At 42.0% G+C, this 25,765-nt stretch overlaps 3 protein-coding genes across 3 annotated transcripts; 2 read left to right on the top strand and 1 right to left on the bottom strand.

Annotated features, from left to right (window-relative positions):
- Nucleotides 1-515: 515 nt before the first annotated feature.
- On the bottom strand, nt 516-14,313 carry mindy1 (MINDY lysine 48 deubiquitinase 1). The gene is made up of 10 exons (XM_042076310.1): nt 14,113-14,313; nt 12,019-13,559; nt 9,505-9,562; nt 8,789-8,853; nt 7,824-7,982; nt 5,449-5,551; nt 4,502-4,644; nt 3,578-3,775; nt 2,287-2,457; nt 516-2,128 (listed from the first exon to the last, which is right to left on the bottom strand). The coding sequence occupies exons 2-10, from the start codon at nt 12,760-12,762 to the stop codon at nt 2,054-2,056; spliced, it is 1,716 nt and encodes a 571-aa protein (XP_041932244.1). The 5' UTR covers nt 12,763-13,559; nt 14,113-14,313; the 3' UTR covers nt 516-2,053.
- A 2,875-nt stretch (nt 14,314-17,188) lies between these two features.
- Nucleotides 17,189-22,147, top strand: LOC121695479 (histone H3-like centromeric protein A). The gene is made up of 5 exons (XM_042076370.1): nt 17,189-17,312; nt 19,618-19,752; nt 20,165-20,280; nt 20,925-20,999; nt 21,548-22,147. Exons 2-5 carry the CDS (start codon nt 19,647-19,649, stop codon nt 21,674-21,676), a joined length of 426 nt encoding a protein of 141 aa, XP_041932304.1. The 5' UTR covers nt 17,189-17,312; nt 19,618-19,646; the 3' UTR covers nt 21,677-22,147.
- A 1,316-nt stretch (nt 22,148-23,463) lies between these two features.
- On the top strand, nt 23,464-24,314 carry LOC121695477 (pyroglutamylated RFamide peptide). Its single transcript, XM_042076368.1, has 2 exons — nt 23,464-23,487; nt 23,726-24,314. Exon 2 carries the CDS (start codon nt 23,726-23,728, stop codon nt 24,218-24,220), a length of 495 nt encoding a protein of 164 aa, XP_041932302.1. The 5' UTR covers nt 23,464-23,487; the 3' UTR covers nt 24,221-24,314.
- Nucleotides 24,315-25,765: the final 1,451 nt, after the last annotated feature.

Genomic DNA, 25,765 nt, shown 5'->3' with positions numbered 1-25,765 from the left:
CCCCCCCCCCCCCAATGTTCTTTTTGAAATGATCAGAGGTCTTCTTACACAACACCAAAGTATAAACACTCTTGGTTGATCTATGATCAAGGCATTGAAAGTAATTGTACCAGCCATGTCAGAAATTATGTTAATTATTGCTAACTACTTCCATCTCAAGAGTATTCTTGATTATTTTTGCAACACTGAGCCCTTCTAATTAATTACCATAACCTGTGAAAGGCCAGTGTTACCCTGTGTAGGTCATTATCCTAGGCCTGATGCCAATATTGCCTTTTATATGCGGTAAATGTGGTATATCTGCATATCATAAGCCCAGGTCAGCACCCTAAGCACTTGTAACAACTCCCGACATCTTGCAGGGCAATGGAAAAAGAATCATTCCAAGTAGACCTATGCACATACGTCATTGCATAGAAGACAAAAACTAGAAGTAGTATAATTCTCTGAATTTCTTTTGTAATTTGCATTTGACATACTAAAATCCAGGTAAATAATGATAAAAAAAACCTTAGTGTTTTCATTATTTTATTTTTTTAAATTGTCTTTACTGGGAGGGACGTGACAAATTAAATAGAGTGAGACAATGATTAAGACATAGTAACAAGTTGAGACAGGCCTAAAATGACACGGTCCTGAAGTCACCCAAAACGATCTGCATCTCCAACGACGTGCATCTGTCCAGCGGACTACTTCCTCCCCTGTCTCTCTGTAGTGTTATGGCCCCGCCTCCCCTGTTTGTGACAGCTGCATAATTTTGTATTCTGTTTACCAACATTCTTCACTACATATGCTGTTGAAACACCAAAAGAAAGAAAAATATCTAAATTTAAATAAAAACGAAAGCAAAAATAAATTTTAGAGATTCGTAAAACAACAAAACACATAACCACATTATTGGTACCGGTGTTTTGACATCCATTTGGTTGACAAAAATTGTTCACAAAAGAAGCAAGTAGCACGCCAAGAGTGCACATAAAAGAGAACCAGGCCCCAGCTGCAGTCGTCGGACCTTCAACTATGGAAGCCTAAATGGTACACACCTTCCAGGAGACTGGACGAGCTCTTTTCAACACAGATCGCCATACCTTCACCCACTTCAGCACTGACCGTGGCAATGTCCCTAAATACTAAAAATAGAGATTTCCAAGTATTGGGGAACACAGGTGGATTATGGGAAAAACTGATCATGGAGAGGGGTGAGGCTAGTGATCATTTTGAGGATGTGGTTTGTCCTCTTCATTAAGAGAATGGTGTTTTAGGATCTCTACTAAATCTTTTAAAGCATTCTTTATCTCTCCTATGTTATTACTTGAGGTAAACCTTATAATAAAAATATACCGTTTTGTCACTTTTCCCATTAATTACCTCCAGCCAAAAACACGACACAAATTATGTCTAAATCAGAGGTTCTCTCAAATTTACTACAGCTTCCCTTCAGGCACAGGCTCGCTACACTGCTGACCCTTTCAATGACCACCACTAAATTAGACAGGCCATTCCATTCTAGATGGACCAATCAAAAGGCTTTAAATGGACACCTGAGTGCTCCATTCAGGCCAGGGTGAGAGAGATGCAGGCAGTGTAACGACTCAATAGCAGCAGCTTATGGCAGTTAGTCACTTTGCTGAACGAGCCTCACATTTTGAGAGGTGCTACTTCACTTCCTTTTTTATTTCCATGTTACAATGTTTGGGGCGTTCTCTGATGCGCCCTGGTGGTGCGGAGTGAGACGGCAAGGATGTGAGCAGAGGGTGCTGTGTGTTGGCATTGTGGATAAGGATTATGGCATAGCTGGTAGGATGGTGCTGGGTTTGGCATTAAGATGACCGCTCAGAGGAGATGGGTTCTCCTGAGTATACGAATACAAGTATGCATAAGTGTGTGTGTGTGTGTGTGTGTGTGTGTGTGTGTGGGGGGGGGGGGGGGGGTGTGTGTGTGAGAGAGAGAGAGAGAGAGAGAGAGAGCACTTGCAAAGTCCTTGGCTTAGCCCACAAAAGCAGACAAGCATTTGGAGGGCACAGGTGAGGTGTCGTGAATGGCAACAAGGTCCCTATAATAAGATACAGTCTGAGTCGTCTTTCTTGTCCCGCCGACGGGTTGGCTGGGCTGTGGCTTGGCCTCTCCCCTGAAAACAATGACATAATGTAAATTACATCTAAACCTGTAACACGGGTAACAATCAAAGAGTAGGATTCATCCACACCATGCGGAGACTGTCTACGGAACAAAATGCTCCCCTTTACAGCACCCTCCCCCAACACACACACACACACACACACACACCTGTTGTGCTGAGGACGCTGTGGACAGCTGCTGTTGCTGCTGCTGTTGCTGTTGCTGCTGCTGCTGCTGCTGATACTCCTCCTGCTGGAGCTGCCTGGCCAACTCCAGGTCACTCAGGGGCCCCGGGGCCACACCCTGCTGCTGCTGCAACGACATGGCCACCAGGTAGTCCTAACGAAGGGAGAGAGAAATTAGGAAGTGAGAGAGATGCAAGAGACAGACAGGCATTTAGGCTACAGTTCATAACCACATAGTCCTGACAAGGATAGAGAGAGAGAGAGAGAGAGAGTAAATAAGAGATTATATAGGATAGGGAGTATGTGAAAGCCAGAATATAACCAAGAATTTTTGTGCCAAGTTACTATGTTAAAAGAACTCTTGGGCTACATTTAGACCGTCAGTTAAATGTGACCCAATTTGCTCATGTGGCACAATTCCGATGTGCAGCATGGAAAAAACAGGAGTAAACAGGAAAAAAGCACATGGATTTTGATATGTTCAGATCGGATTCAGGCCTCATTCATATGTGGAAATAAATCCAATATGAATCGGACATGTGCCAATGCGACTGCAGTCGAAACAATCAGATTGAATATCTCCTGTCATTTTCAACTTGCGCATCATTGAAAATGCCATACAATGTTGCTTTCAGTTTCACATGAACGTGCGACTGGTAGAACGATGTAATTCAAATGAAAACAGAGATGGAAAAGCTGCATTAAAGGCAGTAGGCTCTTTTTTGCCTCAAAATAAAAACGATAGCCTATTTTGCAGACTTCTCAAGATACTTTGGAAACGAAAGTATACAACTAGCCACTGACATACCCTAATGCAAGCTTATTTTGTATTTTCGCAGTGACGTCTATTTGTTTGCTTTTATTTCAGTGACCAACTTTTTTCTAGTGCGCACGTGGATTGTCTCAAGTGTTCTAAAACTAGTGAACCATGTAAACAGATATCTGATATGGGCCTCTCTCAAACATAGATGTAAACAGGCAGTGCAAAAAATCGGATATAGGCGAAAAAATTGGAACTGTGCATCAAGGCCTGCTGGTGTAAACGCAGCCTAAGGCATAGATGAAGTTTATCCAATATTCAGTTATTTAAAAATACTCCAAACAATAAATACAAAAAAAATTAACCAATTTAAAAACCAATTTAAGAGTAATCTTTGAGATTATAAATACAGTCATAGGTACACATGCATGGGAAAATATTCTCAAGCATGCCTAATAATTCCCCAATCCCAACAGAGGCAAGTGCACTGTAACTTTTGTCTGGCACTGCGTACCTGATCGATCTGCTGCTGTTGCTGCTGAGGGGTGGGGGCGGCAGCAGTGGGTGAAGCCGCGCCACGCTGCGGAGGGTGGCACAGGCGGAAGTCCGAGTCGCAGAAGTTCCCATCGCCCTCCACGTTGTGCAGGCTCTCCCACACCACACTCTCCTCCTGCAGGAAGCCCTGGTCCGTCACCAACAGGTACAGATGCCCCTGGGGTCAAATACAGGTCGAGGGTCACCAAAAGGTCAAAAAGTATTAAGACCTTAGTATAGGGAGTTCATTACATGCCTCAAGACAATATATTTAAAAGGTATACTATGCAGGTTTAGGTATTTTTGGCGAGTTTAGAGCTCTCCCTAAAGCCACGATGTATTTATATGTTACTCTGCATTTGTAAATAGCAAACTTCTCGCAACTTATCCCCCCTGTACACAATTCAAATGTTGTGGAGGTGAAGGATTAACAACAGGCAAAAACTATCTCCAAAGAGCTATATCTACTGACAAGGTAAGGTTTCAGATTCTCACGAGTTTTGGCGGGGCGCCACTCTTGGAAGTTGCATGGCTGGTTTTCTCGGTAGGGACTCGCTACGTCTATGCTGTATAGCTATGCTAGGTGAACGATTCGCCTATTACAAGTTCGTTTACCATCAAATTGGCTTCATAAAGGTGAACATTTTGCATAGTGTGCCTTTAAGAACTGTACAAATGCAATTTCATCTGCCTTTCTGATTAGTTGTATGTAATAAGAAATGCATAAGATCAACTACTGTATTTTACTGCGACTACATTATGTATAGTGCATACAAATGTGATTATATTTCAGATGTATGCCATAGTAAATGTATGGTATGTCTGACACTGGGTACACATAAGTGCACTTAAAACAATGGCCCTGCCCATTGCAGAGGCAGACGGGTGGGCAGGCTGTGTGCACCTTGTGCTTGATCATTGTGCTGAAGTGGTTGTTCCTGAAGAAGACGGACAGCTCGCCCTCTGTGGCCGTGGTGTTGAGCTCACACAGGCCATGATAGGACAGCTGAGTCGCCGTGGACTCCAGGAACTGCTCTGCCACCAACCCTAAGGGAGGAGAGGAACGATGGAGAGAGAAGAGAGAGAAAAAGAAAAAAGACAGAAACAGAAAGGCAGAAAGAGGAAGAGAAATAAGGGACAAAGGAGCAATAAGGAAAGAGAGAGAGAGAGAGAGAGAGAGAGAGAGAGAACAGATGGAAAGCAGTGGATAGCGAGGGAAGGATGACAGAGAGAAGGAGTGAGGGAGGGAGAAAAGAGGAGTGAGTCATGTGATGAGCAAACAAAAGGCGCCTGTGCCTGAACACTAGACACTGTTAGAAGAAAGGGAGTAATGACAAGCACATACAAAAACAATTACAGGATGAAAGGGAGACAGCAATAAAACATTGCATTTGCCCTCGGCCTCTTCCCTCCATATCAGCCGTATACTGGCTTTTGACAATCATATCAGTACAGCTAAGAAAGACTGTCCTTACTAGATTTGACAGAATGTGTGGGGAGTTGATGACCAATCTATTCCCGGTGTGATGGTTCTGGTTAGAGTGTGTTTGCAGAGTTATTCAAATGGGATCAGAGGTAAGCTGAGGTGCAGCCAGGGAGACTGAGATGTGTACATGTGTTTGTGTAGGCAAGACACACTGTTCCGTGTGTGTGTGTGTGTGTGTGCGTTTGTTTGTTTGTATTGGAGAGGCACACGGTTCTGTTCTGTTCTGTTGTGTGTGTGTGTGTGTGTGTGTGTGTGTGTGTGTGTGTGTGTGTGTGTGTGCCTGTCTGTCTCCGTTTGCACACATTGGATGTGGGTGTGCGTATTTGTGTAAGCATGTGTGAAAAGCAGGTGATAAGCTTCCGCACCTTCACTGACTTGGCTGCTGTCCGAGGAGTGTTTGTAGTTGATGATCTTCTCCACCAGCTGGTTATAGCTGAGCTTACCCACAGCCGACACCATCTCGAGACTCTGAAGGGAGAGACCAACACAGGCAAAAAAAACTCAATACACAACAAATCCTTCACACCGCCAGTCAGAAACATGTAGCTGTACACATTCAGGGGTGCGTTTACCAAAACCATAGTTGCTAACCTGTTAGCAACTTAGTTGGTTGGAAATGGGAAATTGCATCGCAACCAACAAAGTTGCTAACTTAGTTAGCATTTATGGTTTTGGGAAACGTGCCCCAGGAAGAGAATGAAAAAGGCTGTTGCCATGCGCCACTACCATATGTGAACTGCTGGCCTTGTATGAATGTGTGTGTGAGGCAGTGCTCTGTAAAGCACTTGGAGTGCTCTGAGGAGTAGATGGTGTTTTATAGACTCAGTCCATTTGCCAACTGTATATTACAGTAAGATGCAGTATTATCACGTTTTTTCCCCAAAACTACCCACACATCCTTGAGGATCAAAAAATGATCAGGATCACATATACATCATAGGATCACATTTAGGATCACAAAATTATAGGAGACATCCAATTGGTGATACATGGTGTGATCTGTATACGTCATTTCCGAATGGTGGCAGTGACAGGATAGCCTAGTTCTGTGTGTGCGCATGTAACCACAGACTCTGCTGCTTTCTTTCCCACAGCAACCAGAGTCAACTAAACTAGAGCAACTCACATGGTCCTCCTGCATACCCACACCACATTCTCCCCTGACACCTGCCATTGGGGACTGGAGCCAAATATAAACTCATACAAACGAGAGTTTAAGAACTGATCAGTGATCATCACAAAATCCCTTGAAATAGATTGATGGATTTTTCAAAAAATCCCCTAAAGGTGTGGTTAGCTTGTCTAAGAGTGGCCTCAATGGATTCACTGTCCCATAAAATCTATGAGCCAGTGAGAGTTGGTAATGTAGCTAGTGGTAATGGCCCTACAGGAGTTTCTATCAGTAGTGCTACAGATAAAGAAGCTTCAGTTGTGTGTGCGAAAACTGATAGTCCTTTAGAATGAGTTGCAGTCAGTTAACATAAAGAGCAAAAACAGTCACCATTAGTCAGTCACCATTAGCTTTCTGCATTTCTGTTATCACTACAGGGTGTATAATTAACAACAGTATTTCTCCTTTTTAAGATGATAAAAAACCTTGTGATGTCTCAACAGCAGGGGTGTGTTTACAGACATTGCTGACAAATTGTCAGCATGACCTTTCTTACTGGTTAGCACTGCTCACTATGCGAGTGGGAAAACAAGAAAAACCAACCATGACAACAGTCGCCAGACAATGTACATATCTAACAAAGGCCAAAGACAGGAATGAGACCACACGACTGGAATAGAGGTAATGGAACCGTCCATTTTCTAATGCCCCAGGCCTGAGAATGAGAGTGAGTCAGCAGTCGGGCAAACACCAGCCCTCATAACAGGGCAACAGAAACACGTTGACCTTATCTAGCAGCTGATCCATTTCAACCTTAGAAATACATTCCATTAATGAATTATTCTAGTTCTAATTTCATAATTCTCTTGTGTCATTATTCTGATATATTTGTCAAACTCTCCTTTTCAAAATGTCTTCATTCTCTTTATGGTTTTATCTGACCTTCCTATTGTGCTTCACAGCAGAAGAAACATTTTGAAACACATTCCTATGAACGTGTAAGAGCCATTTATTTGTTTTCAAACAATAAAAATAGAAACGGGATTATCAGGACTTCCCCGGGAGAGGGGGAAGAAAATCTTCTTGACGCCTGTGTTCTTGATGTAAAACTAATCAGCTTGGCTCCCCACAGAAAAAAAGCCATGGTGGGCGGTCGGCGCTTACATCTCAGCTTCTGTAAATGTCAGCGCAACCAAAAACAGAGCTCTACTTTTGCAGTGTCATGCTGCTTCAATGCTGGAAACTGGAGTTGCTGTTGCAAAAAGTGACAATCATTCTATAGTAATCAAACCAATGTCATAACAATATTTTAGTGCAATTTACAATTTTTTTGTTTTTGTTTGTACTTGTTTTTATAGAGACAACAATGTGACAAAAAGCTGGTAACAACAACATGCATGTGATTCACAAGGAAATCTGCATTAAGGTCTCATCACTCTTGGAGCTTTTTTTTATTTTAACCTAAATAAAATTTTGCACGTTGAATCAGACACTCAAGCTTTGCAAACTGCACCTACATAATGATACACTTATATAATGATATTTCAAGAAGGCCTCATGAAACAAAGTTTTTACCCCAATTACAAATCTACCCATATGCCAACACTCTCACTGATACAGGGCCCTTACCTGGGGATCAACCAGCCAGCCGTGGTACAGGGGAATGTCCAGCAGGTCAAAGACGATGCACTCAGGTGTGTACTCAAAGTCACACACCCCTGTGAACCGCACGTTCACATCCAGTCCTGTGGACAACTTGGGCAACACCGCCATGGCATCACTCATATTCTGTGTGCATAGGTCAGAAACGTAAACAAGAGTTGTGGTTTTTGCTTTTACAAAAGCCTAATAGCCTAATTGTTATGTATAGACATTTAACACTGTGACATTAGCCATACTATGAAACACTGTTAGTCACTGTAATACTGTCTGCATATGTATCAGCAGTCCATACATCCATCCCCCCTCATATAATTCACAAACAAGGTTACTATAGAAGGTGGATATTCATTGAAAGGTAAACGACCAAAATGCACAGCATTACTTCAATAGACAAAAATGAAGCATGTTTTGTTTGACTACACTCACTATTCCCAGCTAATACAGAGAGTATTTTGAGTGCAAACATAATCCCAGAAGTCTAAGCCTCTTCAGTAAGACTCTAGGAGCCACTGATACTAGGCACTGCCCACAACACCAATGTTTGGTCAAATAACAACAGCCACGTGTGTCACTTTATACTGTGTAGACATACATCCTGCATGTGGTTAACCACGTGCAAATTCAGACTGGAGGTACATCCACATCGTCTACATAAGATGTTGCCTCCCTACAAACACACCACCTTACAACTGATAAGTAATCTGGAGGTATGCAGACACAGTGTGCGTGCATTTCTGTTATGATATATGGCTGGGGGAGCGCTGTGGCGCAACAGGCTACACCGCCCATTCCATGTACGGGTCCCATGGGGACCCAGGTTCAAATCCGACCTGTACCATTTCCCGATCCCACCCCATCTTTCTCTCCCACTTACTTCCTGTCAGTCTTCACTTTCCTATAAGGCAACAACAAAAAAAAGATATAGGGCTTACCTGTTGGAAGTTCAGTTCCATGCCCTCAGCTGTCTCCCTTGGTTTAATTGACAGCACACATTCTCCTGTTGTATAAGACATGGAAACAAAAATTGACACGCCTCCTTAAAAAAACTGCAAAGACATTGGCAATTCAATTTATAACACAACTAAAAGGTTACAGACGATATTTTAAGACATGCTGACATTTACGTGGCAAGGAAATGCATATCAATGCAAATATTCAGGGCAGGCCTTGCCCACATCCCTGGATAATCCTGCATAATTAAAGATATCTACTGAAAGCTTGATGCACTCAACCACAGTTTTTGCCATTGCCATCACCATATAATCTACCTCAGACGTCAACGCTGACTTGTTTTGACAGAGTTAGCTGACTGGAATGGAAAAACAAAGGACTGTATTTAAGCATCCTGACGCCACAATAAAATTGTGAAAAATAGGGTGTTTCTCCAGACCAATTAAGCTTTCTACAAGTAGCACTGTTGGCACTGTGACTAATCAAAGCTGGCTAGCATGTTATCTGGTGTCTTTCCCCCATATATCCTACTTGTAGTGATGAGAGCTAGCGCGACCAGCAGGTGAATCATTCTACTGACCATATATGATCAAAGAAAAAAATTGAGCATCAATTCTGCAAAATGGGTGGCATTTCCCATTTCATGTAGCAAGCTTGTTTTTATGATGCAATACACCAGACACATCTTAGAACTTACCCAGATGAGCCATCAGGTCTTCTGTGGTGATGACTTCAGTCTGCGGGGGGAGCTTGGCCTGGGGAAGGAGAAACCAGATTAGGTCAGTTTCACATCTCCTCAGCTTAATCATCAATCGGTTTAAAGCATCGCTGCCACAACATCTCAGAGCGATACCTCAGTACCTGTCCACGATCAGAGCTCACAATTCCCAAAAGCACCCTTGTTGTGTTATGTGCTTACATGAAAAATTATATCATTCTAGGCTGCATGTGCATTTAAGATTACACCGAAAGTGTAACTGAGCAACCACCACAGTAACTAAAAGAGAGAGAGAGTCCAGAATGACTGATAAACATTGATGAACTAAATGTTAGTCTAAGTCATTCTTCCGATGAAGCCACCCACTAGGTAGGCCTAATCATTCCGAGAGTCTCCATCAGGACAGGGGCTTATGCATGTACTCATCTCCCAAAAAAAAAAGAAACTAGAGCAAAACACAAAAATACTCTCGATCCTCCCAGCAGGACAGCACTTAACTCATTACAATAGGAATTAGGCTACGAATAGGCTGGTTTAAGTCTGCACTTTCCATTTTTCATCACTGTGTTTATTTTGTTTCATGTTGACTGTCATATTGTGTTTTCATATGGTATATGGACTATTGCATAATGTGCTATATATAAACCACAAAAAGTGAATGAATCACTTGAAAAGAGAGAGTGCCAAGAAGTGAAGTCTGGTGGCTTGAGGTCTCTCGGGTGTGTGAGTGTTTGCTCTGGACAATATCCGGTCACACATTATTTGGTTGGGACATGTCAAATATTTATACAAACACACAGAATACAGGCACAGCGTGCATTGTGATAATACTTTAGGCTCTCTGTTAGGGTCAGGTTAAAGTTAGAGTTAGCTTACTACAGAGTTAGAAATGATTGACAGGAATTCCACAGTTCATATAAGATCTACAGACTTGTTTTATCATGTTTGCAGTGTGAAATAGGTTACTGAGTATGCAGCCACCATTGCCCATCACTCTGTGGTCAGAGTGAGTAATGACCTCAATTTCCCCCAATTCAGTAGGGCCTTGTATAGTCTAGCTGAGCAATGGAATTAATCAGAAAAAAATATTAGTAATCCTTTTGTGATGTCTCTTTCTATCTTTTCCGCATAACTGCATCACAAAACTAATATTCCATGTTGATCAGCTCAAATGCGCAATGTGAACACCAGGGTACCAGGAGTCAATTCTTTCACACGTGTTGCTGATCCTGACAGACAGTATTTGCCTGCTAACCCCGCTGGCACTTCGGCCTTTTTATTTTCTGCCTGCCGAAGGATATCACTCTCTCACAAAACACACACACACACACACACACACACACACACACACACTTTCTGACTGGCTGCCGAAGGATCAGCACTTCTCCTGGCCACATCTGGCACTATAATCTCCATGACAAAAACACTGCTGACCTTCAGCCAGCCACTAAGCCCATCACAGTCTCAGCCTCTTCCTGGAGAGCCAGACTGCAGCATTTGTGCCCCAGCGTAACAGAGTACTTGTCCTTTTCCCAAATAAAGACTTATCCCAGACTTTTTTCCAAACACATGATTTCGCCTGTAATAAGACCTCCGCTTTTTGTACCGGTAAATGTGAGGAGGCTGGAATGACTGAGCTGTCTCTGAATTTTACCATGTAAAAGATGTTATGGGGGCTTGTTTGACCAAACTATTGGTCTACCGATTCCAACAGAAATGCCATCAGTGACATCTGTCAGACAACTGAGAGAAATCAGATCACACAGCATGTCACTTTGACCAGAATATGACCCATGTTCAATCACAGTAGGACATCATAAGGTAGTCCATGAGGCATACCAGAGAATGTAGCGATAACTCCTCTGAACTGCATATTTAAGTTCTTCTCACAAGATTAAATCCCCTTTCAGTGCTGATGATTGCTGTCAGCTGACCATGTCCACGTCTTCAGCTGACCATGTCTACATCTGGCCATTTCAGAGATGAAAAAAGATAAGCTTACCGTCAGCAGAAATGGCACTGCAAATTACACTGCAGTCTACTTGTCAATCAATTACTACATCCATATTATCTAAGAATGAATAAGTGTGAATTAGGCATAGTCCACAGTGTGGTGGTGCGACTGGCTGTGATGGCTCTAGGACAGGGGTCTTCAACAGGTAGCTCCCCACCTGTTTCTAAGTAGCTCTCCAAAAGGTTTGAGGAAGATGTTCATAAATCTGATAACCCAGTCACTTGGAAAACACGTTTCCTATGAAATCAAATTCACAGTCTACAAAAAGAGAAGGTAAATGAGTTGAAAAGAACCTTAAAAAGCATACAAATCATATTCAGCGGGTTTTGGGTGGAGGTCAGCTATGTGAATACATGGCATGCTTCTACTAACATAAAAGCTATCGGCCATGTCCATTTTGTCAAAGTAGCTCTCGGACGAAAAAGAGGTTGAAGACCTCTGCTCTAGGAGTTGTGTACTATGGAAAACGCTCTGCTTACCTTCCAGCGCAGGAACAGGATGTTCATTATGGCCAGTAGGGGGCAGGGTCCGTTCTCGCTCTGCGTGATGATGGGCGTCTTCTTCTCCTTCCAGGTGATCCACTTCACAAAGTAGTACGCCGGCATGGCCGGCACCTCTGTCTCAGTGGAAACCCCACCAGCCGTGGCCGCTGCCGCCGCTGCTCCGGAGGGCCCAGGTGGCAAAGCCTCCTCAGCCAGGCACGCAGCCTCCACACTCAGAGACCCAGCGTCCGCTCCCAGGGCCGAGTAGGACGAAGACGGCGGCTCGTCCACGGACACGGACACGCCGTTGTTGCCCTCTGAGAAGTCCAGACTGGGTATGGAGAAGGAGGCAGTGTCGCCGGACTGGCTCTGTTCATCACTCTGGCCAACGATGACCTCTGAACTCTCCCCGGCCACCTGCTGCTCGTGCGTCACGTTCAACAGGCCATCATCCGCCTGGCCGTTCTCCAGTGGAGCAGGGGCAGTAGCACGCTCTGTTGGTTTTGCGTCCAGATCCAAGAGGTCTCCAGAGCGCACTGGTGGGGTTTCCACTGAAGGCGGGTCTTCATCCAGGGGGTACACATCCTGTCCTCTTTGGTTTGCTTCTTCTGTGTCCCCAACTTTCAAGTCTTTCTGATTCTGACCCACCACAACACTGGAAACTTCGGACTTCACCGGCTGGTCTTCTTTACCTACACTCAGGGCATCCCCTAAAACTTTTTCTGAACTAGATTCGGTCATTGTGGAAGGGTTTGGTGAAGCTCTTCAGATGAAATCAATAAGGCCAATGTATTTTTTTAATTCTCAAAACCCTTTTATTCTTAACACCAAAACCTTGAACTTTAAGACCCCCTGAGAATAGGAATTAGCTTCAGTTTGAAAAAAGAATGGACAGCTCATTTAGACGTCACCACATTTTTAAAAATGTCTTTTTATCTTCTACAACACTCACAAGCTATAGAGATGCAAATGGCTGTCTCCTCTGACAAGCAAATGACTGCTCACCCACTTCAGCATTTTTTCCCCCACATGTGAATACACATCTCAAGGTTTGGATTACAGATGCATTAAGTTATTAAGATGGCCAGTGGATCAGTGCAGCTCAAAAGACTAGTTGTTGCGAGTTTATAACGACACCTACTAGATACTTCTAAGATACAGAGTTCACAAAATCTCTTTCATTGTTGTTAAATCCCTATACACCTAAAGTGGCGACAAATAAATAGATTCAGTTATTTATCATTAATATTAACAGAGACCTTCGTTAGTGTAAAACAACGTGTCTTTGACGAAGCACATACAGAGGCCAATTTTACACAGACCAGTGCTTGTTTTGCCTTTGTGCTTTGCTTTGCAAGGCATAGTGACCTAACATGGCCCGGACAATGATTAAGCTATTTCAACTGCGTGTGGAGAAAAATATCCGCGCCAGCAACAGTCGAACTTGGCTAAGTTTCAACATGAATAGTGTGTTTTCCTGAGACTAAATAGCTGTTGGCTTGGCTACCACTGCATGATGATAGTTTTCTTCAAAGGATCTGAAACAAACCAATATCAACAATTTGATTAGTCTTAAGCCAAACGACTTCACCGACCATTAACACACAAAAACACTACTTTGAAAATCTTCCTAATGTCATAGTGCTTACTTAGAGCTGCACACTTTCGGATCTTGAGACTACGATCATAAGTCATCCAATACTAATAAACACTGAACAACAAAGTGAAGAGCTATACAAAATGCTAATTTTCATTAGCTTTGTAAAATGCGAGCTTGGAGTTGACTTTGGAAGACTGACATTAGCTGGCTAAGTTTGTAAACCCGTTATTTTAAGACATAATATCCTTTTAAAATCTCTTTTTCTTTTCATTTATGGATATCAAACTTGAGTCAGAAACGAATACCTCCACTAAAGAATATGACATGGCTACTGATGTTTACTATCTCCAACCATAGTCTCCAACCCGTTAGCAAATGACTTGATGCCATTGAGTGCAGCTGCAGGTCGGGTGTCAGCCAGCTAGCATCCAACATGCTAACGGTGGCAATCTAGCAGTAACTTGATTATACTGCCAATCGTTTAGACTCACCATATTTGACCAAAAAGTGAAACATATGATGATTACATCTGTGACTCCCTGCTGCAAGTCAGGCATAAACCATGAACTGTTCAGTACATCGCTTCGCACGACAGGTTGATCTGCACTTGTCTCCACTTCTGCGCTCTGCTGAGTTTTCGATCTCCGTGTTGGATGAGTCTACGCAACGCAACCTTGTTTTCACCAGATCCACTTCCTGTGGGAAGGCCTAGTAAACAATGATGTCATACGTGGGCTGTTATCACAATATGTTGATACTGAATGTCCTATATTCAATTAATGTTAATTATTTTAAAGGTAAATATTTCCTAATCTTAAAAAATAATGGCTGTGAATCTTTTAAAGTGGTTTAAAAAATGATCTGCGTGACTAGGCTGCACCCTCTGTTGGTAGGAGGCTGTATTGCAGACATTCTCTGATACAGTCTATCTATAGTATTGTTTGTGCTACTTGGAATATGGTTATGGTTATGGTTACGCTTTTATCCAAAGTGACACACAAATACAAAACAATATAAAACTTAAAATTTAACAGGAGACAAATTAAGATACAAGGATACAAGGAAGAAGATGTTGATCAGACTAGGGCTGCACGATATATCTAAAATCTATCATTATCGCGATATCAACACTTGCGATGGACATACAGCAAAGATTACTTAAGGCATCAATCCGATGTGAAACGCTAGTGTCATCAGGTGAGAAAGTTGAGTGTCGTCTACAGTGATAATTAAATCCATGAGAGCTAATGGTCTTACATAAGGAAATGGTGTGAATAGAGAAAAGCAGGGGCCCTAATACTGATCCCTGAGGTACACCTGTGGTGAGGACATGAGACTTTGATCAAGACACATTGAAAGAACGCCCCAAGATTCAAACCAGTCAAGAGCTTTCCCAGAAATTCCCAGTTCAGATAGTGTAGATAGGAGAATGTCATGGTTAACAGTATCAAAGGCTGCAGATAAATCTAGTAGAATTACTTCTGATGACTGAACAGAGGACCTAGCTACTCGCAATGCTTCAGTCACAGACAGAAGAGCAGTTTCAGTACTTGGTCATGTTTGCAAACCGCTTGCATCCTAACTGTAAGGGTCCTGTCGTGTTTTGTTTTCCCCGTTTAGTGTTCATGTCTTCATCTCTTGTTTACTTCCTGTGTCCTGTTCCATGTGTTTCTTTGTTTGTTTTGCCATGTGTTTCTGTTCCCTGTGCCCGTGTCTCCGCCCCACACCTGATCCGCGTTAGTCTGTTAATTATGGTTTCCACCTGTCTTGTTTTACCTTGTTCCTTGTCCACCTGAGCCTTGTTAAATCCCTGTGTATATAAACCCCTAGTTTCGTTATGTTCCTTCTGTGTCATTGTTGTAAGATTCCTGCGCTACACTCTGTAACTAAAGTCAGTAAATCTACTCTTGGTGTGTTGTCCTGCTTTTGGGTCAATTCAAGTAGCAGTCCGTGACACTAACATCCTTTTAAGTGCACCTCATCTCAAGGGCCCAACGAGAGTATTCGTTATGAACAGCTTTATTGTTTGTTTATTATTATTATTATTATTATTGATTAAATTGTTAAGGATTTAGTAACACTCAGTTAAAACTAAAGATTTTCTGTGAGGAACACAGCAGAAAGTTGTTTCTGACAATTATTTTCTATCTGCTATTAGCATTATTGTGGCAATAAGAAATACATTATATTCTATATAGGCCTACTAAAACACTTTTTTAAGAATGGTAAAAGGTTCCAGTGAGAAAGAAAGTAACAACACAACAGCCTAGATCAAATTGCAGATTGAAAATTGCAGAACTCAGTTGATTTGGGATTATGAAGAAACATGATTTATCAAGAAATTCTCAATCCAGAAAAATAATGATCTAAAATGCTAAATTTAAACACAGGCCTACCATAAAAACGGCATGCAAATTGATGCTGTTTTGCAGAAAAAGCGAGGTCACATCCAGTATTATTTTTTGTTTATTTATTTATTTTTGCTTACTGCACTTTGAATAAGCAAAGTATAGTAGTATGCTGTAATGTGAGGATGAATAACAAGACATTATGGCATTTTTCACAAGTGCCTTGCATGGTCCTTGAATATGTAATGACGACAAACTTCACTGTACAGGAGGAGCAGGAGAGATTCAGATTGACTGAGTGTAGTCTTTTAACATTTTTAAATGTGCTGCTCATATTTTGTATAATGTTTAAGTAGTGCTAACTAACCAAGATAGTTTCACTGTCTTTTTTATTTTGCATTTCCACACAAAGCTTCCAGAACAGGGTCAATGGGTCGATTTGTCACTTAAATTGGGTTTAGTGATTTGCAAACAATCAAAAACATAGACATGCCTTGGTGAAAAGGCACATTTGTAACATCTGTATCTAAAATTGCTCATTTTAAAACGCTTTTTGGCCAAATAGGCCAAATTGCACGTTAGAGTCAAAGTGTCAACTCGTGGACATATGCTATCACTGACTGACTGTATTGGTATAATACACTAAAATACTAAAAGTATTTATTTTGTACTCAAAAATATGTTGCGCTTCCTGGTTGCACTGTGCTCTGTAATGCTGATCGAGTCTGTTTAGTTTGTCTGCAAAGAGATAGCGAGGTAGGCCCTCTGGGTGTGGCTGCTTGCTTTATGTAGCCTATTTGTTTGAGTCATTCACAGCAGTAGGTGGCAGCAGAGTGTTGATTCTTCTAGCCGTAGACTACCTTTGACTGTCTATGGAGAATGGCCAGAGCAATTTCTTTCTTTTTTGATAGTGGAATCAGAGAATTCTGTAGACGGGCTCTTTTAAACCGGTTGGTTTGTTTTCTGTCCTCAGCACGGTACATCGGTGCTAGGTGTCACAATTTCCCTTTCAACTCACGCCTTGACAAATACAAAAAACAAATAATTAATTCAAGTTATTTTCAAGATATTTGTGGGCTAAGCAATTTATTTTACTCAACAATGAGAAATTAGAAATTCATTTAATTATTCAGTTTACCCTGAGTACCCTACGCCAGTGTTGTGCAAACCACATGGAACTCTGTAGTAACCATCCAATCAGCAAGCAGACTAGGCGTGTCGTACATACATCATTCATGAAGTGCTCTTCTGATTGGACACGAAAAGCAAAAGTTGCACGTAGCATTGTTTGAATTCTTTGCAGAGTTGGTGTCGGAGTGCTTTTGGAGTGCTTGATGAAACTGGTAAGAATACTCTAATGTCTGTTAAATGTCAGATGATTTGGGATTTAGGGGAATTGACAGATATGTTGTGTTGTTTACTGTCATTATCATGTACATAATATTGCAGTATTTTAATGTAACCAGATGCTTTGGCCGATCATTACATTGGCAGTTTAAATCCATGACATGGATGCATGCTTGGCCAGACAAGGGTAACGTTAACGTTAAGTTAACATACTTTTACAAAGTAGGTAAGGTTAGCATTAACGTTAACGTTAGCCAGTAGAACCGACAAACTTACTTACGGGCGTTGGATTGCGAATTGAGCAATACTCAGTTATCATTCAAGGTTTTGTTAACGTTTACTCAAACTAACGTTAACGTTATGTCCACTGCATTGATATCACTTGATTTTGTCGTTGATGTAGGCCTACGTTAGCGATAATTCATCTGTTTGTGCTCTCCGAGGGTAAACGTTTTTTTTTTTGTCTGACAGTGTTTCGTAAACTACAAGCATTACAACTGTTGTTGACAGGACCAGTGACTGGTTGTGACAATCACTGTAACTTCAATGGCAGTCCATAACGTTAGTGCAGCAACTTTGCATTCTGCACTCCATGATTTGATTGTAGTGATATTTTTATTTTGTCTTTGCTCAAAACTAGTCCACACACACACACACAGCCCTGTTCAAATAATTTCATTAAAGGCAAGGTTAAGCAATCATTGCAAGTTCATTTGGAAAACTAAATTATAGCTTTTTGTTTCAAGTTTTATTGTTGCATATACTTTGCAATATAGCGAAATTCTTGTGCCACAGTTGCAGTAGTAGTGCAAGGAGGGGTAAATAAACACAGGGGGGCAGTAAGGGAGTTGAAGAAGGACTGTACAGTACCGCCAAACTATCCATACATGCACACATTATACAGCCATATATATATATATATATATATATATATATATATATATATATATATATATATATATATAATCATAAATAAAACCTCATGGACATGTACATTTAGGATTCTGACAGCTTGTGGAAAAAGACTGTCTCTGAATCGTGTGGTGTGGGTGGTAATGCTCCGGTAGCGCTTGCCAGAGGGAACCAGAGAGAAGAGGGAGTGAGCTGGATGGCTGGCATCCTTGATGATGGACTCAGCCCTCCTCTGACAGCGTGTGGAGTAGATCATTTGAAGCTGAGGGAGGTCAGCCCCAATGATTTTGGATGCAGTCCTGACAGTCCTTGACAACACTTTGAGATCGTGAGCAGACCGGTTCCCAAGCCACACTGTGATGCATCCAGTCAGGATGCTCTCAATAGTGCAGCGATAAAAGTTCACCAGCGTTTTTGTTCTAATCCCAAAGCTCTTTAGCCTCCTTTGAAAGAACAGCCTCTGCTGTGCTTTCTTGAGAATACAGGTGGAGTGTAGGGACCATGAGAGGGAGTCGGTGATCTGTATGCCCTGGAACCAAAAACTGTTGACTGTTGTGGGACGCCGGTGTTGAGGATCAGCATGGATGATTTCCTGTTGCCTATTTTAACTAACTGGGGCCTGTTGGTCAAGAAGTCCAGCACCCAACTGCATATGGGTCTGCTGCTCAGACCCAGGTCTCTGAGCTTTAACACCAGTTTTGATGGTACAACAGTGTTAAAGGCAGAGCTGTAATCAGTTGTGGATGCTGTTTACAGTCAGCTGTAAACAGCATCCTGACATAGGTGTTTTTTTTTGTCCTGGTTGGGAAATGTTTGGACGGTCCGGAAAGGCACACATGAGTCCATGCAGAACCTGATATGTAAACTCAGACTTATTTTGTAGACTTTGTAGACTTACAGTATGATGGGTATGTCAGTTCCACATCAGTAATCAGACACTGATGTGGCTTGTCCTTAAAATTAGGTAAAGTCCAATGTATCATACAAACAAAAGCGTAACTTTTCACCAGTACAGTTAATAGAATGTGTCCAGGCCCAGGAACGTGCTGAACATTTTTATATGGGAAACATAAGTATAAGTATATATACTATTTTGATCCCGTGAGGGAAATTTGGTCTCTGCATTTATCCCAATCCGTGAATTAGTGAAACACACTCAGCACACAGTGAACACACAGTGAGGTGAAGCACACACTAATCCCGGTGCAGTGAGCTGCCTGCAACAACAGCAGCGCTCGGGGAGCAGTGAGGGGTTAGGTGCCTTGCTCAAGGGCACTTCAGCCGTGCCTACTGGTCAGGGTTCGAACCGGCAACACTCCAGTTACAAGTCCGAAGTGCTAACCAGTAGACCACGGCTGCCCTACAAGGACCCTGTTTATGATTTTGCAGGACCTCAAAGCGTCACACTCGCATGCGTAATGCGTCCCACGACACCAAGACGGCGAAAGGGAGCTGCTCCCCAAAAGCGATCTCCCCCCGCCCCTGCACCAACTGTAAGGACTAGACGTGATAGCGGACCAACAGGTAAGGCAGTTATTTATTTATTTGTGTGGGTGTGTGTCCGTCCTAAACCATAGATATTACCAGTTAGTATCCCTAAAAAAAAACACTGGTGTCCTTACACACTCCTAGCTCTGCGAATTGCTTCTAGTCTACATTAAAACCTTCAGAGGAGGTATTCCAAGTACCGAGTTCCAAATGGCAAAATCCAAGTAAGTTAACTGAGTAAGAGACAAAAAAGAAGAGAAAGAAAAAAGAGAAGAGCTGCTTGTCTTTAATTTGCCAGGAATATGAAGAAGTAGGGCTCTACAATTACGAAGTTTACTACTAACTCGGCATCATCCCACCCGGGTTTGATACTGAGCTATATTCTTGGAATACCCTTCTGGCCAAGAGACACTAACTCCTCCCTGCTCCCTTTCTGCTTACCTCACAGAGGCCTCTCCTCGGAAGAAGAGGAGGTTCCGACCTGGCACAAAAGCCCTGATGGAGATTCGGAAGTATCAGAAATCCACCAACCTTCTGCTTCGCAAAGCACCCTTCTCCCGTCTGGTACTTGCTTTGTTCTTGTTCTCACAGTGTGGCACTACACTTAATAGAATAGAGATTTTACACACAAACTGAAAAAGGCCAGATTTGTAGGCAGGCGTTCTCATTATTGATTCTGAAAAAAATATGGATCAATCTAAAGACAAGCTAGCAAACTATTTACAACTACCAGTGTTTCCCATACATTTACTTATTTGTGGCGGCCCACAACAATATCTACATTGACCACCACACAATGATTTGTCCAGGTTGTACTAAAATGTGCTTAAATCTGGTTAGCATCATAGCACGCTGCGCTACGGTTGCATTCAAGTTAATTCTGTAAACCTGCCACCACAAATAGAATTCAATTCTGTGGGAAACACTGCAACTACTAATACACAATTTGATTTTAGTCATTTGTAAGGTGTTCATCCTTAAACCCACTCTTTTACATGTCTGCTGCATGGTGTAGCCAAATATATAACCAAATTGTACCCCTGTTTAATAGATAATCGCTTTGGGAAGGCCCCATCTGTACTGAACACTGACAGATTGCTGTTGCTATCTGCATTTGTATCACTGCATGCTGTAATGCTGTTCAGTCTTGTGACTACTGCACCTGATTGATTGCTGTGGCACTGTTTTGTGTCCCTCTTGTTTGATAGGTGAGGGAGATCTGCATGAGTTTCAGTCGACAAGACTTCAGGTGGCAGGCCTACGCTCTTCTGGCTCTTCAGGAGGTACGAGTGGTCCTGATTTTCTGTCCCAGTTCACTGTACTTTTTTCAGTGCAAGTTGCATGGCTGTTCAATTTAAAAAAAAGTTTGCTACACAAAGTCTGCACTAGACCCAATCAAAAATCCGGGAATTTTCATATCACAGTGTGTCCTTTTTGGGGGAAAATAAACCGTTGAATTTGAATGGTGACCGAGGAAGTTTGACAAAGAAATCCATTAAAATGTAAAACAAAAGTGAGCGTTTAGTTAGAAGCATTACATTTGAATCGAAGTGCCTACGAGGACAAGGATAAAAAGCACATTTTTAAAAATAAGGGGGGGAAAACACCAGAGGTTGTAGCTCAAACTGGTCAATGACCGGTCACAGAACAGACTCTGGCTCTCCCCTTGGTGGGACTAGCCAGTATTAGCATACAGAATCAGAAATGACTAGTTTGAGCTGCAACCGCCTCTTAAAAACAAGGACGGCATCTTTAATGTTGAGCCATGCACTTTGGGTATGCTTGCTCCTTGTGTCGTTTTACTGGTTCATGTTCTCCTTGGGCCCCACAGGCAGCTGAAGCGTTTCTGGTGCTTCTCTTCTCCGATGCCAACCTGTGCGCCATCCACGCCAAACGAGTGACCCTCTTCCCCCGAGATCTGCAGCTGGTACGCCGCATCAGAGGAGTGGAAAGACTCTGAGGCAAGACGGCTGCCAACCTGGCGATGGCACATTCAAGGAACTTCGTACAACCTTTTGGTAGGGGATACCGCTGACAACGGCTGGAGAGAATCCGGTTCTGTTCTAGCCCTGTCTGATCTAAAGTGGACTTAAAGAATAACGGAACCATGCCGGATCTAATCAAGAACCATTCCACAGTCAACTACTCTGGTGGAAAGAGATGCAAGTGCAGGGACTGCTTATGGCTGCATGGTCAGAGACACAGTCATTTTATTATTTTAACATAATGTTCTTGGAGTTTTAAAGCTGTAAATTAATTGTGTGTGTGTGTGTGAACAATGGATGTTTTTAATGTACTGAGTTCTTCATTATGTGGTTGCTCAGAGCTGACTGATCAGCACAGTCAGACTGTGGGGCCACGTGTTGTGTTTTTGTTTTTCCTGTATGTATAATACTCATGCTGTTTGTATGAATAAATTGTGATACTTTTATCATGGCATGTATCATGATACTTTTATCATGGCATTTCACATAATTAGGCAAGGGACTAATTATGTGAAAACACCCTTGAACCCTGCATGTATCCATTGTAACATTGTACTCAATGGTATGTGGTATACTTGTTTGCCCTGTATCGATCCCTTCACAAGGATGTAGGGGTGGGGGTAGGTAAGTAAGTAAGTAAAGTTTGTTTTTAGAGCACATTTAACCACAGCTCGCACTGACCAAAGTGCTGTACATAGTGCATTAGCTAAAGAATTAAAAAATAAGATTAAATAAAGTAAAATAGAGAAGTAAATAAATACACATACAGATCAATGATTTAAGCTAAGACGACATCAACAGACAACGCTTAATTAGACATAACAGGGTAAGACAATTAAAACACAGGTAAGGCCAATGTACAAAGGTGTGTTTTGAGCCTGATTTTGAATAATGTGATTGAAGGGGCATTTCTGATGTCAACTGGCAGTTCCACAGCTGAGGGCCAGCAGCAGAAAAGGCTCTGTCACCTTTTTGCTTAAGCTGGGACCGTGGGACATGAACGAGGCCTTGGCTGGATCTGAGGGACCTAAATGGATAGAGGCTGACAGGAGATGAAATAATTTGGTTGAGAGGAATGAAATATTGATTGACCAAGGAGTTGAAATAGCTGACCAAGCGAAAGCAGAGTTTGTAATATAAACTAAAACCCAGGCACAATACTTTTACCTGCACAGTATGGCATGTGGTGAAAATTCATTAAATCAAGATAATAGTACATTCTGATTTAATTCAGGGCCCTTATAAACCTGAGTGTGGGTACTAAAGTTACATATATAAAATCTAAAAATATAAACTAGTTGTGCAAGGCTGATGGGAAAGACTATCCTACTTAGCTAACAACTTTACAGGAAATTACGCGTTCATGACATAATTGAGCTAGGAGGCCAATAAGATTCACAAATCACCTTAATGAGCTCAAACAACTGCAGCGTACCTACAGGAATGGTTCAATGAAATTCTTCCAGGTGACTTGCTGTCTTCCTGGCAAGGAGCAAAAGAAGAACAATGGCTTGGTTGGATAATCAGAGTTTGTCAAGGAATAATGGATGAACGATGCCACAATAGCTGATAATTGGTTACTTCTGGATCAGCCATTTAAGCAGGCTATGTCTCCAAGTTGCAAGAATGTGGACGACGTTGTCATGTCATCCTTGTGCGTCAAGAAATAGGGAGGCCAATCACAGGCCAAGGTGCTGAGGCTTTATATCCCTGACCTAGGACACTGAGTTGGGTTTTAAAAAGTTTACCAAAAAACCCAAGGACAGATTCACTTCCCTTCAGCAAGGTAATCTAAGTTTGATTTCATTTTTTATGGTTTCTCTTCTTAATTGAAGCTTCTTGGTCTGTAATTCTCTGTTAGAAAGATTTGTTTTCAGTTGTAATAACATTTTTGTTCCCCTAAACAGCTAAATCTCAAGACAGTGCATTTCCAAATGTTTGTGAGGGACCATTCCAAGTGCATGTTTGTGACCATTTATTTCACACTATATCTCTCACGCAAATCTCTCTAATTTTCTCACCAGATGAAAGTGTCTTTCCATCTGTGTTCGTCTCTACTGGCCCCAGCTCTACTCTCTGTGGTTCTGCTGGTCCTCACCTCCAGCGGAGATGCCTTCCCACATCCCATTCCCCTGCTTCCCAGCTTGGAGGATCCTAACTGGGATGCCACCCTGCAGCAGCTCCAGGCTGCCCTGGATCCTCCAGGGATGGACCCGTCGGCAGTCTTCCAGCCCTGGGGGCTGATCCGTGAGCTGGTTCCCGAGGTGGTGCACCTGGGCCTGAGAGAGGAGATGGAGAGGAGCTGGGGACAGCGTAACGAACGGAGGGACTTGGGCGAGGACTTTGGGAGACGACCACTGGGCACGCTTCCCGACGGGTCAATGAACGCCCTGCATTTCCAGAATGGGGGCGAGGAGGTGGGGGAGAGGAAGAATGAAGCGCTGCACTCCATTGCTGGAGGGTTGCAAGCTTTTAACAGAGAGAAGGGAGGCTTTGGGTTCCGCTTTGGGAGAAAGTGACCTGAGGCGAGGGAAAAGAGGAAGGTGTGTATCTGGGGGTGGAAGCCACTTTGAAGCAAAACAAGAAACTGAACACAGAGCAATGTGAGATCAGATGTGTAGAAATGAGGTAGAAATTCAGTGTCATGATGCTCTCTCTCTCTCTCTCTCTCTCTCTCGCTATCCCTCTATTTTTGAGTTTGAATTTAATTGCCTGAATGAAGAAATGTACACATGAACATGAGATGACAGGAAGAGGATGTTTGTGATAATTTTGTGATAGTTGATACAGTTAAATTCCTGCCATACCAAATGTACTAATTTCTTTATAAAACCTGCTCCTATATCGTTGGATTAGCAACAGTATTCAATAGTTTCACTATTTTAGTAAATATCTTCAAATGTCTTCAAAATTGTTGTACACCCTTCATGGTGTCTTGTATGATAATCTGTCAATAAAGGAAGTTAGAGAATTCACTGGGACAAAATGACTCTGTGTCTGTACACTGTAAGAAGTTGTTGCATGTGTAGTTGTCTTCCACCATCAGCTCATAATGCAAAACAAATCAGGGCTGTGTTGCTTGCACAAGGAAGTAGAGCTACCAGTTTGCCAGCAGGTGAAATCCAACAATAGTGGGTTTCTAGAATACAATTTAGAAACTGGTTTTGTTTAAAATATTATTCTTTCAAGTCTTTACATCATATCTTAGCTTTTGAATTTCTAGGTGTGTTCTAAAAAACATGTGGAGTCACCTCAGGGGGAAATACTTGAAAAAAGGGAATAAGACCTTGTTTAAAAGTGAAAGGGGAGAGGGTATGAAACTATCTCACTAGAGCAGTATATAGAACTCACCAACATAGATAAATGCGTTGGAGATAAGTGAAGGAAAAGTAAGTTCAGGCAAGATAGGCTCAATTCAAAACCAACTTGTCTAAAGTAGACAATAAGAAACAGGGACAGGTAATTATAGCCTACATGGTGAGAGAGAGAGAGATATAATATAGAAGTACTTTAAGACTGTATGATAGGAACACAGAGGGCAGGGCAAGGATATTATAAAGATATTACAGAATATCATAGAATAGTATTAGGCTACACTACTATAGAACTATTAGGCCTAGGCTATAGAAATAGAAAACGCTCCCCTGGGGTAAAACACTCCCCCTTCTATTTATACATATGTAGCTTTTGTTTCACAGTAATGTCACATAATCCTTTAGGGGGCGTTTCCCCCCACTGTTCCCACTGTTGTTGAAACAGACCTCTATTTCCTCACTGAGTGCAGTCATTATACAGACCTCAGATTGAATGTAATACAAAAGTAGGCCTAAGTAATATCTGCCCAGAGTTTACAGAACAAACAAATGAAGGGAAAACTATAATACATCTAGGTTAGAAACTATAACAGCAAAATATGTATCGGCATGCCACAAAAGAAGTTGATGTGTTTGTTTTTGCCTTTCATCCATTTCTTTCATTGTTTGGGAAGTTATTCCTTCTTTTTTATACTTTTCTTTAATAATTTAATTTACCGGTAATCATGTATTGTAGGCCTACAATATTTT

The sequence above is a fragment of the Alosa sapidissima genome, chromosome 21, assembly GCF_018492685.1.
Source record: "Alosa sapidissima isolate fAloSap1 chromosome 21, fAloSap1.pri, whole genome shotgun sequence".
NCBI lineage: Eukaryota > Metazoa > Chordata > Actinopteri > Clupeiformes > Clupeidae > Alosa > Alosa sapidissima.
This window is presented reverse-complemented; position numbering and strand designations above follow the sequence as displayed.

Bases quoted from the DNA above. Each gene is read 5' to 3' on its own strand.
- LOC121695477 (XM_042076368.1), top strand. From the start codon at position 23,726: ATGAAAGTGTCTTTCCATCTGTGTTCGTCTCTACTGGCCCCAGCTCTA.
- LOC121695479 (XM_042076370.1), top strand. From the start codon at position 19,647: ATGCGTCCCACGACACCAAGACGGCGAAAGGGAGCTGCTCCCCAAAAG. The intron at 19,753-20,164 runs GTAAGGCAGTTA...CTTACCTCACAG, and splicing joins ACGTGATAGCGGACCAACAG to AGGCCTCTCCTCGGAAGAAG. The intron at 21,000-21,547 runs GTACGAGTGGTC...TGGGCCCCACAG, and splicing joins CTCTTCTGGCTCTTCAGGAG to GCAGCTGAAGCGTTTCTGGT.
- mindy1 (XM_042076310.1), bottom strand. From the start codon at position 12,762: ATGACCGAATCTAGTTCAGAAAAAGTTTTAGGGGATGCCCTGAGTGTA. The intron at 8,854-9,504 runs GTAAGTTCTAAG...CTTATACAACAG, and splicing joins AGACCTGATGGCTCATCTGG to GAGAATGTGTGCTGTCAATT. The intron at 5,552-7,823 runs GTAAGGGCCCTG...CTCTCCCTTCAG, and splicing joins GCTGGCTGGTTGATCCCCAG to AGTCTCGAGATGGTGTCGGC.